Here is a 17,035-nt window from a genome sequence, read left to right on the forward strand (position 1 = left end):
AACGGAGGAGGTTCTGTTTTCCGTTGCACACGGAGCAAAGTGAGATCAAGAATGAAAGCTTTGGAAGACCAAGTGAAGAAAGATCTTTGTACAGAGTGAAGTCCCTGTAGTGCTCTATCCCAGAATCGAGTGTTTCTTAAATCCTCGAAATGAAGAGATGAACGACGTGGATGTAAATCTGAGGATTTTTGTTCCTCTATAAGTCAATCCGAGTTGAGGATTCATAAACATGGATAGTTTACCTGTAGGGAATAGCAGGATCGGCTTTTCTGACACACACACACACACACACACACACACACACACACACACACACACACACACACACAGAAGTAATTAAGGCCTCTCACTGCCAGGCTGTCAGTGCAGAGTGATACAGAGAGAGTGAGTTTTTTTGCTCTGGACCGACGCCATTTCTTTGCCTCAGGTTGGTGCTTGCCTCTCACATCGTTTCCCTCCTCGCTCTCGCTGTAACGAAAACGGGTCGAGGCTCTGACAAACACATTTATTTGATTTACACGTTTCGAACGCCGAGTGCTAGAATCAGTTCGTTAGCCAGAGGCCATAATTTGATGGCGGGACAAGCTGGTCTCTGTACGTGACGCTTAACGTCAAGCAGCGGAAAGTGTACGAGGCACGAAGATAAACAGCCCCGGTTGCTGTTGCCGGGGTTTGTTTGGAGAGCGCTAATGTTTTCGGCGCGGGCAACGTTTTCGACTCGCACGCTGACCTTGAACTGTTAAAGATCCGTCAGGGATCCGACATCGAGCTGAGATTGGTGTGTGTGTGTGTTTGTGTGTGTGTGTGTGTGTGTGTGTGTGTGTGTGTGTGTGTGTGTGTGTGTGTGTGGGATGTTTGGTTAAAACTTGTCACCGTCAAAAATGTTTTTAAATTCCAACATGCTTCATAAGTCTATTATTAAATTGGAACATTTTGATCTGTACTAGATGTGAAATGTGGAAGCTTAGTGGTTAAGGCATTGGACTTGAGCTCTAAAGGGCATGGGTTTAAATCCCAGCCACACCAAGATCCCACTTCTGGGCCCCTGAGCAAGGCCCTTAACCCCATAGCTGCTCAGTTGTATAAGGGAGATAAATGTAAGCCACTCCGGGTGTCTTACAAATGCACAAGGGGCTCAGCAGTGGCAGCTTAGTAGTGGTGGTGAGATTTGAACTCAGAACCTTCAGATCAGAAGTCCAAAATCATAGCCACTGAGCTACCTCTTAAACCAGGGGAACCGCAAAGCCAAAACTGTTCCAGCATGACAGTGCACAAATCTGGCTCCATAAAGATATGCTTTACATGGGTTGGAAGTGTGTGGAAAATCTCCAGCTATAGACCTCAAACCCTATTGAAGATCTTTGGTTTGAAAGAAAAGCCTGACTGCATCCCAGGCTTCCTCACCTCACCTACATCAGTACCTGACTTTAATAACACCCTTGTGGCTAAATGAATCTCCACAAATCTCCACAAAATCTTGTGGAACATCTTCCCATAAGAGTGGAGGTTATTGTAATGTGGAATGGGATGCTCAAACAAGAAGCACACACCAATCTCAGGTGTCCACAAACTTTTTACAGCGAGTGAGAGTAAATTTATGAACATCGACGTCTGATAAGATCCAGAGAAGTGTATAATATGGTTATTATGTTGTATCAGTATCGTACTGTTATATCTGCGTATATGAAAAATAATGGCTTTTGCAGTATCACTTTATGGCAGATTTATTAGGCTCAGAATAATGGCACAGTTAATCAATTCATCACTATTTGGCAGACTCTGAGGGGTAAATGACGGGTGTGTTTTCTTTTTCCAGCTGAGAAATGCATCAATATATACAGAAAGAGAGGGGAAAAGACAGACAAAAAGACAGAGAGAGAGAGAGAGAGAGAGAGAGAGAGAGAGAGAGAGAGAGAGAGAGAGAGAGAAAGATAAAGAGAACGAAAGACAGACAGAAAGACAGACAAAAAGACAGAGAGAGAGAGAGAGAGAGAGAGAGAGAGAGAGAGAGAGAGAGAGAGAGAAAGAGAGAGAGAGAGAGAGAGAGAGAGAAAGAGAGAGAGAGAGAAAGATAAAGAGAATAAAAGACAGACAAAAAGACAGAGAGAGAGAGAGAGAGAGAGAGAGAGAGAAAGAAAGATAAAGAGAACGAAAGACAGACAGAAAGACAGACAAAAAGACAGAGAGAGAGAGAGAGAGAGAGAGAGAGAGAGAGAGAGAGAGAGAGAAAGAGAGAGAGAGAAAGAGAGAGAGAGAGAAAGATAAAGACATTTGTGGACATTTGTGTTCATCAGCCACATTCTGGGGATCATCTCTGGACAACCTGTGTAGCTTCCTGTGACGTAGCTTCCTGTGTTTGACTTGTTTGCCGCGAGTTACGTGTTTGTATCTCTCGGCGTCTTTCAAACAAACTTTGCTATCTATCTATCCGTTTTTCCTCTTTTAATAATCCTTAATTGTTTTTGTCTTCCTGACTTGTGCCTGTAGTTAGTTAACTCGACTATAACTAGTGTTGTTTATATTTATTTTCTCTCACTCACATCTCTGTATAATAAATCTGTTCGTGACGATAAGCACTATGCCGGTTGTTTGTCTGCATTCGAGCACAGGTGAGGACTCGTTCGAGTTGCAAACGGTGGCGTTGGAGATGGAGGCATTGGAGAAACAGATTCGCGAGCTGCATGTAAAGCATGCCCGGCTGCGAGAGCGGAAAGCGGCGCTGGAAACATCCCGGGCGGACGCGCACTCATCCCAGGTAAACTCCCAGGTTGAACCTAACGCTCCCAGCACATCAACTCCGCGTGCTTCTATGCCCAGGCCCAGCGCACCTACAACTCCGGCACCGGTGCAACATGGACCCTGGATGCGACCGCGGCGGAAGAGACAAGCCAAGCCCCGATCGAGGACGTCTCCACCTCCACCACCGGCCTTCGAGATCTCGACCGAGAACCGCTTCGTCCCCCTCCGCGAGACGGAACGCGACACTGTTATTCTCGGAGATTCCATCGTCCGGCATGTCCGCGCTACCCGAGCTAAAGGTAAGGTGCACACTCGCTGTTTTCCTGGTGCTCGTGTTCTGGATGTCGCTGCGCAGGTACCCGCGATCCTGAACGAGAACTTCGGAGCGGTTGTTCTCCATGCCGGATCAAACGACACCAGGCTGCGGCAAACGGAGATCTTAAAGAGGGACTTCAGGATCCTGGTGGAGACGGTACGCAGCACATCACCCACAACGAGGATCATTGTGTCAGGACCTCTTCCCACTTACCAGCGAGGGGCTGAGAAGTTTAGTAGACTTTTAGCTCTAAATGAATGGTTACAGTCATGGTGTCGAGAACATAAACTTCTCTTTGTTAATAACTGGAACTGTTTCTGGGAGCGTCCTAGGTTCTTCCGCCCTGATGGCCTGCACCCCAGCAGAGTTGGAGCAGCAGTGCTATCAGATAACATCTCTAGGATACTTCACACCATCTGACTGGTAAGACATCAAGAAATCTTCAACTATAAGAACACGCATACTACAGACCAAATAGTTACAAGTTCACACACAGCCCAGTTTATAGAAACCATATCTATTCCTCGGGTAGTAAAACCAAGAATTACATACACAAGATCCAGAAATAATCTTATTGCAGTTAAAACTGAAAAATGCCAGATAAACAAACACAACAAAGTTCTAAAGTTCGGTCTTTTAAACATTAGATCACTTGCACCCAAAGCACTGATTGTAAATGAGATGATCATAGAGAATAATCTCGATGCACTCTGTCTCACTGAGACCTGGATTAAACCAGGTGATTATATGGGTCTAAACGAGTCTACACCGTCAGGATATGTTTATAAGCATGAGCCCCGTCAGACTGGTCGTGGGGGGGGTGTAGGAACCATTTATAGTGCTTCTCTTAATGTTAGTCAGAGATTAGGATTCAGCTTTAAATCATTTGAAGTGCTCGTTCTTAAAATTGCACTTTCAGAGATGCATAGAAAACTCGCTCTGGTCACCGTGTACAGACCCCCAGGACCCTACGCTGATTTTCTTCATGAGTTTGCTTGTTTTCTCTCAGACCTCCTGATCAGCTTTGATAAAGTGCTGCTTGTAGGAGATTTTAATATTCATGTAGATGATGAAAACGATGCCCTAGGATTATCATTTGTCGATTTACTAAACTCTTTTGGAGTTAAACAAAACGTCACCAGACCAACCCACCGTTTTAACCACACACTAGACTTAATAATATCCCACGGAGCAGACGTCACTGATATAAATATTTTACCTCAGAATGATGACATCACAGACCATTATCTCCTACTGTACACACTACCGGTAGAGCAGATTAGCCGTGTTTCACCACGCTATCGACTTGGTAGGACTATTATTCCAACCACTAAGGACAGATTCATAAATAACCTGCCTGATTTATCTCAGTTTCACATTAAACCCATAAATGCTGATCATCTTGATGAGATGGCGAACAACATAGACCTTATCCTCACTAGCACTTTAGACACTGTTGCCCCCATCCGGTTAAAAAAGGTTCGAGAACAAGCAACTGCACCTTGGTATAATAGTCATACGCATGCCCTAAAGAGAACAACACGTAATCTGGAGAGAAAATGGAGGAAAACTAAATTGGAGGTATTTAGAATTGCGTATAAAGACAGTATGCTTAGCTACAGACAGGCGCTAAAAGCTGCTAGAGCTAAACACCTGAGCAAACTCATAGAAAATAACAAAAACAATCCCAGGTTCCTTTTCAGTACAGTCGCTAAATTAACAACAAATCAGGGATCTGAAAAATGTGTTCCATCACAGTTTAGTAGTGAAGACTTTATGAATTTCTTCACTGAAAAAATAGATAACATTCGAAAAACAATTGTGGCAGTTCAACCTCTGACAGCATCTCCTGACACAATCGTACTTACAACCCCACAACTACACTGTTTTACATGTATAGGACAGGAAGAGCTGTATGATGCTATTATGAAAGCTAAATCAACAACATGTCAGTTAGATCCAATTCCCACTAAACTACTGAAGGAAGTGTTATATACAGCTGGTGAGCCTCTTTTAAATATTATTAACTCCTCACTATCGTTAGGTCATGTCCCTAAATCCCTCAAGTTAGCAGTTATTAAGCCCCTCATTAAAAAACCTAATCTGGATCCAAACACGCTATCGAATTACAGACCAATTTCAAATCTCCCATTTATGTCTAAGATTTTAGAAAAGATTGTCGCTGCCCAGTTATGTAACCACTTGCAGGAGAACAATATCTTTGAAGAGTTTCAGTCAGGTTTTAGGCCCCATCATAGCACAGAAACTGCTCTAGTTAAAATCACTAACGACCTGTTTTTAGCTTCAGACCAAGGCTACATCTCCCTATTAGTTTTACTAGATCTTAGTGCTGCGTTCGACACTATAGATCATGATCTTCTCCTCGATCGCTTACAGAATTACATCGGTATTCAGGGACAGGCATTAAGCTGGTTTAAATCCTACCTGTCCAATCGTTACCATTTCGTAGATTTAAATGGAGAGCTATCCAGGATAATGCTAGTAAATTATGGCGTGCCACAAGGGTCAGTTCTGGGACCCCTGCTTTTTACAATATACATGCTTCCATTAGGAAATATTATTAGAAGGCATGGAATTAGCTTCCATTGTTATGCTGATGATACCCAGCTATATATTTCATCCAAACCAGGCGATACAGCTCAATTAGCTCGCATAACTGAGTGTGTTGAAGAAATAAGAGATTGGATGACCCATAACTTTCTGCTATTAAATCCTGATAAAACGGAGATTTTGCTCATCGGCCCAAAAAATAGTACACAGAAGCTCCAGCATCTCAGCCTGCATTTAGACGGTTGTTCTGTAACTACTAGTTCAACGGTAAAAGACCTGGGAGTTATTTTAGACAGCAACTTATCTTTTAAAAATCACATCAATCAAGTTACAAAAACAGCCTTCTTTCACCTTAGAAATATTTCTAAGCTAAGAAATATGTTATCTATATCTGATGCAGAGAAGCTCGTCCATGCGTTTATGACCTCTAGAATAGACTACTGTAATGCATTACTAGGTGGATGTCCTGCATCATTAATAAACAAGCTTCAGTTAGTTCAGAATGCCGCAGCAAGAGTTCTTACTAGGTCAAGAAAATACGATCATATAACCCCAATCTTATCGTCCCTACATTGGCTTCCTATTAAGTTTCGAATAGACTACAAACTACTGCTACTCACTTATAAAGCACTAAATGGTTTGGCTCCCATGTATCTATCCAGTCTCTTAACACGCTACAATCCGTCACGCTCCCTGAGATCTCAAAACTCTGGGCTTCTAGTAGTTCCTAGAATAGCAAAGTCCACTAAAGGCGGTAGAGCATTTTCACATTTAGCTCCTAAACTCTGGAATAGTCTTCCTGACAGTGTTCGGGGTTCAGATACACTCTCCCAGTTTAAGTGTAGATTAAAAACATATCTTTTTAGCAAAGCCTACACATAACACACATCACGCACATCACATCACAACCTTGTGCTCCAGAACATCTGATCACATGCACATTATCAACTTGTGCTGTTAATATCATGAACAGCAGCTACGCTAATTCCTCTCCACTGCTTCTCTTTCTCTCCCCATCCCGAGGCTTCCTGAGGTTTGGCCAGCTCCAGTCACGTCCCACCTCGTGAAGATTATGGACCTATGGATGATCATGGAGAAGTAGATGCCGAGTGTTTAAAGGCCCTGGCATGGAGAAGCTGATGCTGGATCTATGATGATCACAAATTGTTCTGTATTGTTGAAAGATTTATGACCAAACTTTTGATGTCACCCATATGAGGATGGGTTCCCCTTTGAGTCTGGTTCCTCTCAAGGTTTCTTCCTCATATCATCTAAGGGAGTTTTTCCTTGCCACTGTCGCCACGGCTGCTCATCAGGGACAAACGCACACCATTCACCTTCACTGTTGTTTTCTGTAAAGCTGCTTTGAGACAATGTCTGTTGTGAAAAGCGCTATACAAATAAACTTGACTTGACTTGACTTGACTTGAGAGAGAGAGAGAGAGAGAGAGAGAGAGAGAAAGAGAGAGAGAGAAAGAGAGAGAGAGAGAAAGATAAAGAGAATAAAAGACAGACAAAAAGACAGAGAGAGAGAGAGAGAGAGAGAGAGAGAGAGAGAGAGAAAGAAAGATAAAGAGAACGAAAGACAGACAAAAAGACAGAGAGAGAGAGAGAGAGAGAGAGAGAGAGAGAGAGAGAGAGAGAGAGAGAGAGAGAGAGACCTTTTGCATGATTGTAAAAGGTTTATAGCTTGTTTTGGCTCTCGTGTGGACAATTGGGTTCAGGGAGTGTGTGTGTGTGTGTGTTTGTGTGTGTGTGTGTGTGTGTGTGTGTGTGTGTGTGCTCTTCAGCAGTCATGTTAAACTTGTTAAGCGAATGCGAGTGTGTGCTGTCTGAAGTTAGTGTAAAACATTCGGACTGCATAACTCAACTCCCATGTCACACTCGTGCTATCAGCGATCGAAAGTTTCCTCGTAAACCTCGCCCAGCTGCTGCCAGCTGTTTTATAATACACTAAAAGATTTATTTCCATCTCCTGCTCGCAGCTGTAAAACCAAACCTGGTTAAAACGTCTCCACATACTGATCTAGAACGTGTCGCTTTCCTTCCACATTTATATCCCGTCATAATTCGTATGTAATCGCATTAACGTTGTGCTTTAATAAGACCAGATCACAGAAAACACTTAGGAGGCAGATGTTTCTTTTCTAAACACAAGGTCACAGGAAGGTCATAGGTTTAAAAAAAATTTTTCACCTACTTGTGTATTACATGAGGGTATATGAATGTTCATATTGAGGAAAACCAAGGTGCATTTTTTACTTTTGTAATCGGTCTGTCCGTGTGTCCGTCTATGTATCTGTCTGTCCATCTGTCTGTCAGTGTGTCTGTTTATCTCTGTGACTATATGTTTGTCCATGTGTCTGTTTACATGTCTGTCCATCCACATGTCTCTCCATCCATCTGTCGGTGTTTGTTCATCTGTCCGTCCATCAGCCTGTCTATCTGTTTGTTTGCCTGTCTGTCTCTCCATATGTCTGTCTGGCCGTCTGTCCATTAATCTGTCCATGTGTTTGTCTGTCTGTCTGTATGTCCACATGTCTGTCTATCTGTCTGTCCATGTGTTTGTCCATCCGTCTGTCCACATGTCTGTCCATATGCCTGTCCATATGTCAGTCCACATTTCTACATGTGTCTGTCCCTGTGTCTGTCTACGTATCTGTCTGTCCATCTGTCTTTTTACGTGCCAGTCTAAGATCTTAGATTTGTGTTCATGTGAGTTTCATCTATCTATCTATCTATCTATCTATCTATCTATCTGTCTGTCTGTCTGTCTGTCTGTCTGTCTGTCTGTCTGTCTGTCTGTCTGTCTGTCTGTCTGTCTGTCTGTCTGTCTGTCCGTCCGTCCGTCCGTCCGTCCGTCCGTCCGTCTGGTATTGGGACACCTGACTTTTCCATTCATATGTGGTTTTTCCCTTCACTTGAACTATGAGACCTAAACATGTTCCAGCATGATGATGTTCCTGTGCACAAAGCCATCTTCATGAAGATATACTTTACATGGTTTTGAAGTGTGTGAAAGATCTTCAGTGGGCTGCTATTGAGCTCAAACCCTATTGAACAGTGTTTTTTTCCCCCTTAACACTCTTTTTTTTTTCTTCTTTTGTTTTGAAGCATTTCCTGAATCATCCTTAATATTTGCAAGCCAGAAAGTGCATTTCTCAGATCAATGACTCCATGATGTGGAGAATCAAAGCTACTGAGAAAAACTGTAAAACTCATCATTGCTCTTTACTTTCCACAGATACGACCCGTGAGCGCAGAAAACACGAGAAAGAGGGCGTGGACTACCATTTTGTCTCCAAACACTCTTTTGAGAAAGACATCCTCGACTCGTGAGATTCATCCAGAGAGGAACGTTTTTCGTATGATACCTAATGAGGCGGATCCATGTTCCGGTTTCTACAGATTTGCCATGAGATCATGTTGACCTGCAGTTGCAATCTTTTGCTTTGATGGCTTTGTTCTGTGGTGGTCCTGGGATTTGAATTCATAACCCTACAGTTGCTACAGTTATTAGCATAGACCTGTTGTATCTTCAGGAAGGGTTTGAATTATATTTATATTTTTTAGGAAACTCTAAATGGTATAGCACATCTGGCTTTGGGAATGTTTTAGATCCAAATTATATGGAGAAAAGCTTGTGGACACCTGACCATAAAATTAATATGGGCTTTTTGAACATCCCATTCCACATTCAGTCACCATTTGTTTCTTATTATTTTGGGAAGATGAACCACTAGTTTTTATGGAGATGTGTGAGATCTTATTCAGCAACATTGATGTAAATTAGGGGAGGAGGCCTGTGGGTGCACTCAGCGTTCACATTCATTCCAAAGGTGTTCAATAGAGTTCTATAGCATGAGATCTTCCACACACGTCCAAACAATGTAAAGCATATCTTCATGGAGCTGGCTTTCAGGGACACCATCATGCTGGAACAGGTTTGGACCTCCTAGTTCAAGTGAAGCTAAAATGTCTATACGATTCATTGTGTCCATCCAAATGTGTGGTAACAGTTTGGGGAAGGATCACATATGGCTGGAGAAAAAGCCAAACAAAAATGGATGTCCCAATACTTTTGGATTTATAATTTGTTATTTAATATCAGTGGGACAGGAAAGTCAGTCCAAGTCCTGTAGATGTACAAAAACTTACACAATCCCATTTGCGTTTTTTTTTTTTTTCCATCATTTAACCCTCTTCCCCAATATCCTGACCAAACAGCTTCAAAGGTTTTCCTGGAATTCACATCACACACACTCGATCGTTTTTTTAGGGTTTCGAGTCGTGACGCTCGCGACCAGAAACTGACAGGAAATATCCACTTGCCCGAATTTCACTCGAAAGCAGACGGAAAATGTCTGAAGCCCTAGCGGTGTCACGTTATATTGAACGGATGGACTATTTTAAGGGTCCTCTGCGGTTCCCGGCGGCTTCTTGTGCCTTGTTCGTCGGACTTGGAGCGAGTCGCCGCGCAGGCCTCTGGTAAAGCGAGCAAAACTAAATTGGACCAGAACGAGGGACTGAAGCGAAGCCTGTGTTTTGCATTTCTGCAATAAATTACATTCATCTTCAATAATCAGATGCGAATCCAGAACCAGGCCGGGATTCATTTCTGGAATATTTACTCAATAAGCTTCAGTAACCACAGCATCCTGGTCTGATCTGTGTGGTGTGTGTGTGTGTGTGTGTGTGTGTGTGTGTGTGTGTGTGTGTGCTCTGACACACTGGGTGTGAAGCGGCAATGCGTTGTGGTCGACCTAATGTTAGACCTTCGCTGAGGTCCATGCGGTTATTCACACCCTCGTAAACACCTACAGCGTGATCACAGGCACGGCGGCAGCTTTCAGAACGCGTTCATCAGCTTTAAGGCACGATGACTTGTTTTTTATTTTATTAAACATCTTTCATCAAGCAAATCCGCGATATATTCAAAAACAATGATGTACGAAATGATTTCGTTTGTAATGACACGTTTTCTGAAGCGTTTCTCAGATCAGAATGTTTTTCTTCGTTTGAACTATGAGACCCAAACCTGTTCCAGCATGACAATGCTCCTGTGCACAAAGCCAGCGCAATGAAGATCTGCTTTGCATTGGTTGGAAGTGTGTGGAAGATCTCCTGCCATAGAGCTCCAACCCTACTGAGATGGATGAACGTTGAGTGCACCCCAGGCCTCCTCACCTCAAATACCATTAGTACCTGACTTGTATCTGAACTTGTAGGTGAATCTCACAAATCTCCACAAACAAACACTTTTCAAAACTTGGTCCAAGAAGAGCTGATCAGCTTATTATATTATGGAGCTTATTATAACAGCGAATGGAGAATAAACATGGACTGGGATGTTCTGAATACTGGAGTCAGGGCCAGACGTTGTTTTGTCTGCCCACTTTAAACCACTTATACAACACTGAACAATTGCAAGTCATCTTTTTTTTTTCCTGAAGGAAAATTGCCTCTGCTGTAAAAACGATTTAATGCCCCATGAAAAGTGTTTGGTGTCCAAGGTGGGATTTAAAAAAGTACAAAAATTATTGATAATCTGTGGAATCCGGTGCCAGAGCGATGAACTCGCTTGTTTTTCGGTGCAATCTTGTGAAGAAATACTTTTTCTTGAGTCTTGTACTGGAAGTTTTGGCACCCCCTCTTTTTTTATTTCTTTCAAAGATGCCCCATCCAGGTGGCTCCAATTTAAAGTGTAACACTGCAGATTAGATAAAGCTGCACAGTGCCAAAATGTCTGGAGGCCTGATCTCCTGAAAATACACTTCAAACGGCCCTGCTCCTTGAGTACGGTGGAAGTAGGAGCGTGATTATCTCGAACGTGAAAGCAGAACACGAGCTGCGAGGAGTAAGATGTAGGCAGCTTGATGACGGTTTGGGCCGTTTCCCAGTTTCCCCCTTGTATCCCTCGGAGCGCTTTACAGCTCTCGCGTGCCACATTCACGTGCGAGAACGGATGAGTGCAAGGGCAAAACTGACCACAGTCGATCACGCTGCAGTTTGTATGACATGCGGGGGGATTCGGGTTCCAGTTTCCACCCTTTAACGTGGATCCGTCAGTCCGAAGTGATGACAGAGCGGAGCCGAGCTCTGGATTACGTGTAAATTTCCTAAATCTCTGGATATTCTTGTGTCAACACGATGTCACGAGTACGACTCGATAAGCACTGGCACGTGAAAGTAGTTAAAGGTGTAGTGCTTAATAGGGGTTTTGGAAACATTAAACCTGAACCAATCCGCACGCTTCCATGGGACATTTGAAAGCTATGGCAGGAAATTGCAGTTTCTGGACTGACAGATGACATGACAGGCAAGTGGACACGCCTCCTTATCCTGATTGGTCTGTGAACAGACAAAACAACTTCTTCTGGTTTCTGAACATCCCAGTCCACATTTAGTCCCTATTTACTTAACTCCACTCTTCATCTGTGAAGGTGGTTGATCAGTGTTTTTCAGTCATCAGAAGGTCACGAGATCAAAACCCAGCACCACCAAGCTGCCAGTGCTGGGCCCCTAGGCAAGGCCCTTAACCCTCAACTAAGTCACTCCAGAAAAGGGTCTCTGCCAAATGCTGTGAATGGTTGGATGTATGTGTTTTTCTCTTCTAGGTGCAGATATTTAGTTCAAATCAGCAAAAATTTTTGCAACAAAAAAACGTCTAGACTGCGCTCTTTAAAAGAAAAAAGGGGCGGAGTTAGCGGTCATTTTATTTGCCACATTCAGAAATGTACACAATAAGACATGCAGTGAAATGCTTATTATGTGTATTCTGTGACATAAATAAATAAATAAATAAATAAATAAATAAATAAATAAATAAATAAATAAATATATATATATATATATATATATATTCAAGAATTAAAATAGATTTAACAATATATTAACTCCAGGTTTGTAGTAACAGTTCGGGGAAGAATCACATATGGCTAAAAAAGTCAGGTGTCAGGCTTTTATCCATATAGTGTATAATATATGAATCTACAAATGTTGCCCAGATTGGATTGAGTTCCTGTCAAGGTTTTTTCCTCACCTGGGTTGTAAAAATTGTTGAAAGTGCTATACAAATAAAATGAAATGAGTTTTTTCCATCTGAAACTATTCTTGCATGCTGAAGCTACAAGATGGAAAAATTTGCATGAAGATGTTAGAAGATGAGGGAAAAAAATCATAGAATTTATGGGACCGAGTGCACTGGTCATGTGACATGATTCAGTGGCTGATGGAAAGTTCAATCATTTAGCATAATTCTGAATATCCTCTTTAATTGTTGTCTTTGTGCAGCTTGAATAACATACAAACTTCTTTTTAAAACAAACATTAGGATTTTTCTCTTGATTCTCTAGTGTTTTGAGTATGAAGAGTTTGGCATGTTCATGTAGATAAGTATGATATTTCCCATGAGTTCAGGGCTTCCTAATATTCTGATTTTACGGTCCTGAAATTCAATTACAATTTATTTATTTATTTATAGAGTGTTTTTAACTATAGAAATTGTCAAAGCAGCTTTAGGGGTAAATGCCGCTCACTCGTTAATAAAACCGTGTACAGATGTGTGATCTTTACCACTCATATCCTCTGCCCTCCATTCACAAACTGGTGCTTAACCACACCCCAGTTCCCACACTGGTGTTTTTTTAAGAGTGAAGGTGTGTATGTGTGTTTTTCATTTCATCCATCAGTAAGTGTGTGGAAATGGTAGCACAGGGTTTATGGTTAAAAGGATTATTAGTGGCCACCAGTCCAACAGGTTTAATGGTGTGTGTATAATTTCTGCTCCATGCTGCCCATGGACAGGTTTATAGAATACGGACGACACGCTGGGAATTACTACGGCACCGGTCTGGGTTCGATCCGCAGGGTCCTAGCGGAGGGCAAGGTGTGCTTACTGGATGTGGAGCCCCATGTGAGTGATAGAAGGGATGGGTATAAGTGTGTGTGTGTGTGTGTGTGTGTGTGTGTGTGTGTGTGTGTGTGTGTGTGTGTGTGTGTGTGTGTGTATGTGTGTGTGTGTGTGTGTATGTGTGTGTGTGTTTTGAATAGATCAACAATTCATGTGTTAAAAAAAGTCCTGTATTACTCCTTAACTGTTAATAAAGAGAGAGTGACCTTGTGAAAGAGGGAGTGTGAAAGACACAGACAGACAGACAGACAGACAGACAGACAGACAGACAGACAGACAGACAGAAAAAAGCAAGGGAAAAAGAGGAAGAAAAATAGAGGGAGAGAAAAAGAGAGAGTGAGAGAGAAAGAGAAAAAGAGGGGGAGAGAGCAAAAGAGAGTTGGAAAGATAGAGAAAGAGACTTTGTGAGAGAGGGAGTGTGAAAGACAGACAGACAGACAGACAGACAGACAGACAGACAGACAGACAGACAGACAGACAGACAGACAGACAGATAGAAATAGTGATAAAGTGAGAGTCGAGAGAGAAAGCAAGGGAAAGAGAGAATAAAAAAGAGAGAGAGTGGGAGGGATGTAGAGAGAGAAACAGAGGGAGGGAGAGAAAAAGGGAGGGAGAGAGAGAGGTCTATATTACATGTCATGTTTGTTGATTTTGGAGCTGAGGTTAAGGGCAGGAATGATGTCATTCTGGTGGCAGAGCCTCTATCAGCCCCCCTCATGTTGGTGCTCCAGCGTCATTATTCTTCACCGACATTTATATCGACATTCACGCTGTAGTAATGAACTCAAACCACAGGCATCATATCTAATATTTCTGCACGAGCCTCACACAACATCATCCTGCCCTGCTTCGGTCAAATGTTCCATGCATTTGTTCTCCTCCTCACCACTTTCTGTTGTCTCTGGGGCAATAAGGAGAAATGAAACCGCGGTATAGGAAGGAAACGGCGCGATGCCGCCTGACGAGGGAAGCAGGCTCAGGACCCGGGCATGAGGCGACCCAATGGAAACCAGCACAGAGCTCTAGTCAGCATGCCGCATGCCAGTTTTAATGATTTAATGGCCGATGTAGCAAACGTCTCCTAATATGCTAACCAAACCGTTTTCTCGTCCTGTCTGAAGGCTGCGAAGCTGCTGTACACGGCGGAATTCAAACCGTATGTTGCGTTCGTCAGGCCTCCGGCGATAGAACAGCTGAGGTTGAGTCGGAGAAAAGCGAAAATCTTGGCCGGCTGCGAGGAACCGGTGCCAAGCAGGACGTTTATGGTAAGGCTGAGTCAATAAGTAACGTTTTGGATGTGCTGAACTGTACAGGAATGCGTTTTTAGGTTGTGAAATTGGCATTTATGGCATTCGGCCCTCATACAACTGAGCAGTTGAGGGCCTTGCTCAAGGGCCCAGGAGCGGAAACTTCCTCACCCACACCACTCAGCAGATTGGCTCCTGCAGACTTTGCCTTCTTCTCGAAGATGAAGATGCAGCTCAAAGATCACCATTTTGACACCATTGCTGGGATCCGGTGCGAATCGTAGAAGGTGCTTAGCGATGGGGGTCTGGATAAAGGGGATGCTGAGGAACTTCAGTGAGAGCTTTATGAATCATGTTAGAGCACCAAAAACCACCTGAGAGTCTTATTAGGGATAAGGGCCTTGCTAAGGGGCCCAAGATTGGTAGCTTAGCAAAACCAGGGTTTGAACCCTGTGTAAATCGTGTTTTTCCAATTGAAACATGGCCGACACTCATCGTTGGACCCAGTCTTAGTCGGTTCGTCTCGATTCATATTACACCCCCTGTTCATTCCTGAGCTAATTGTGTACAGCTGCAAAACTCATCTCTCCCACATTTTACAGGAGGCCGATTTCGAGGAGATGATAAACGTCACGAAGGAAATGGAGAACGAGTACGGCTAATTATTCGAGAAGATCGCCATTAACGACGACCTGGCCAGGGTGTTCACTGAAATAAGAGCTGAACTGAGGAAGCTTGAAAAGGAAAGCAACTGGATTACCAAAATATGGGCTGATAAACTGTGACGTGTCATGCAAACACTGTGCTATAAATCAGCGGTCCCCAACCTTTGCACCACGGACCTGTTTAATCTCGGACAATATTTTCACGGACCAGCCTTTAAGTTGTGGCGGATAAATACAACAAAATAAAATGATACGCCCCGGCATAAAAACTGGTATTTTCTAAATATAATAATAAACGTCAAAAAACGTGTGTTGTTTTTTGTTCATTTTGCTCGCTTGGGGGTTTCAATTTAGCGGTAATGTATTATGTGTTAGCGGCCGGAGCCCCTTTAAGAAGGTAGCGAATGTTGGTAAGACATGTGACCGATAGCCGGTACCATTTGACCCACGGGGACTGGGGACCATATAAATGCTATAAATGACTGAACTTCACACAGGAACCATAACAGGTTGCTGCCACCACCATGTTTCACTGAATTAAATTTATATTGATTTACAATGTCTGTCAAAAGTGTTTTATGGTTTTGCATGTTCCTTTTGGTTTTATGCCCCACACTAGGTTTGATTTAACGCTATTAAGATTTCCTTTGACCAAGTAAATGTATAATTGTCCAGATGTTCCTCTTTATTTTCATTGAAAAATCCTCCATTGTTGCCTCTGCTCAGTATCTTGTTGTACGGATCCAATGAGCCGCAGTCCAGACGGAATTGCATTGTGTTGAAGTACAGAATGGTTGCCATGTTGGTTCCTTTCACCCGGAATAGGTCTCCAACCTTCTCTGATCTAAAACAACCCAAAACTTTTGCAGTTCAACCTCCATGTGTGAAGCACGTCTGATCAGATCTTCACATCACATTACATCAATCATTCTATAAAAAAAAAAACCCCACTATTTTTATGCTTTTATTTTGGGGTGTCAATTGTACAAGTCCACATGATGCAGCTGTTAGTATAGAAACTCTATAATGTTAGCATGAACCTTTAGTTTTTCTTTTTGAAATGTATTTTATTTAATCATTCATGTGTTTTGTTTTTTTCTTGCATATAATGAAAAATTATAAAAGTTTTGTAATTGTCGTTGGATTCGTCTAATAAAAACAAATGTCAAATACAAATAAATAAATATAAGCATGAGCCTGTGGATTGCAGCTGTATTTCTGTCAAATTTACTTTTATAGAAAACAAATCCATCCAGACAGAAACAAAAGCTGTTCTATAAGAGTTTTAACAGCGTTCATCTGCTATATTGAACACGACTGACTTACATTGGACGGATAAATCTGCTAATTCTGATATCGTCATTCGTAAGAATTTGGCTTTAGAGAAGACCTGGAAGAGTTGAAGGAAATCAAACGGATTTTGAATTGAAATGAAATAAAGTACAATCCAGGTCATGTGAACTGACGATCCAAACCGTATAATAACCTATACAGAAACAATTGAAATATGAACTTTCCAATCGAGTTTGTTTAGATACGGGACAGTGTCTGAAATTTGCTGTGCATTTTCTTTGCTGTTGTTCGG

At 42.4% G+C, this 17,035-nt stretch overlaps 1 protein-coding gene across 1 annotated transcript in view; it reads left to right on the forward strand.

The window, feature by feature from the left end:
• Window positions 1-16,358, forward strand: part of mpp7b (MAGUK p55 scaffold protein 7b) — a 60,446-nt gene extending 44,088 nt beyond the window's left edge. The window contains 5 exon segments of the mRNA XM_083525148.1: window positions 8,871-8,961; window positions 13,433-13,541; window positions 14,660-14,803; window positions 15,388-15,444; window positions 15,448-16,358. Of these exon segments, the coding sequence (XP_083381274.1) occupies window positions 8,871-8,961; window positions 13,433-13,541; window positions 14,660-14,803; window positions 15,388-15,444; window positions 15,448-15,570 (524 nt within the window). The 3' untranslated portion in view covers window positions 15,571-16,358.
• The last annotated feature ends 677 nt before the right edge of the window (window positions 16,359-17,035 follow it).

Source organism: Silurus aristotelis, assembly GCF_946808225.1.
Source record: "Silurus aristotelis genome assembly, chromosome: 22".
Classification (NCBI taxonomy): domain Eukaryota; kingdom Metazoa; phylum Chordata; class Actinopteri; order Siluriformes; family Siluridae; genus Silurus; species Silurus aristotelis.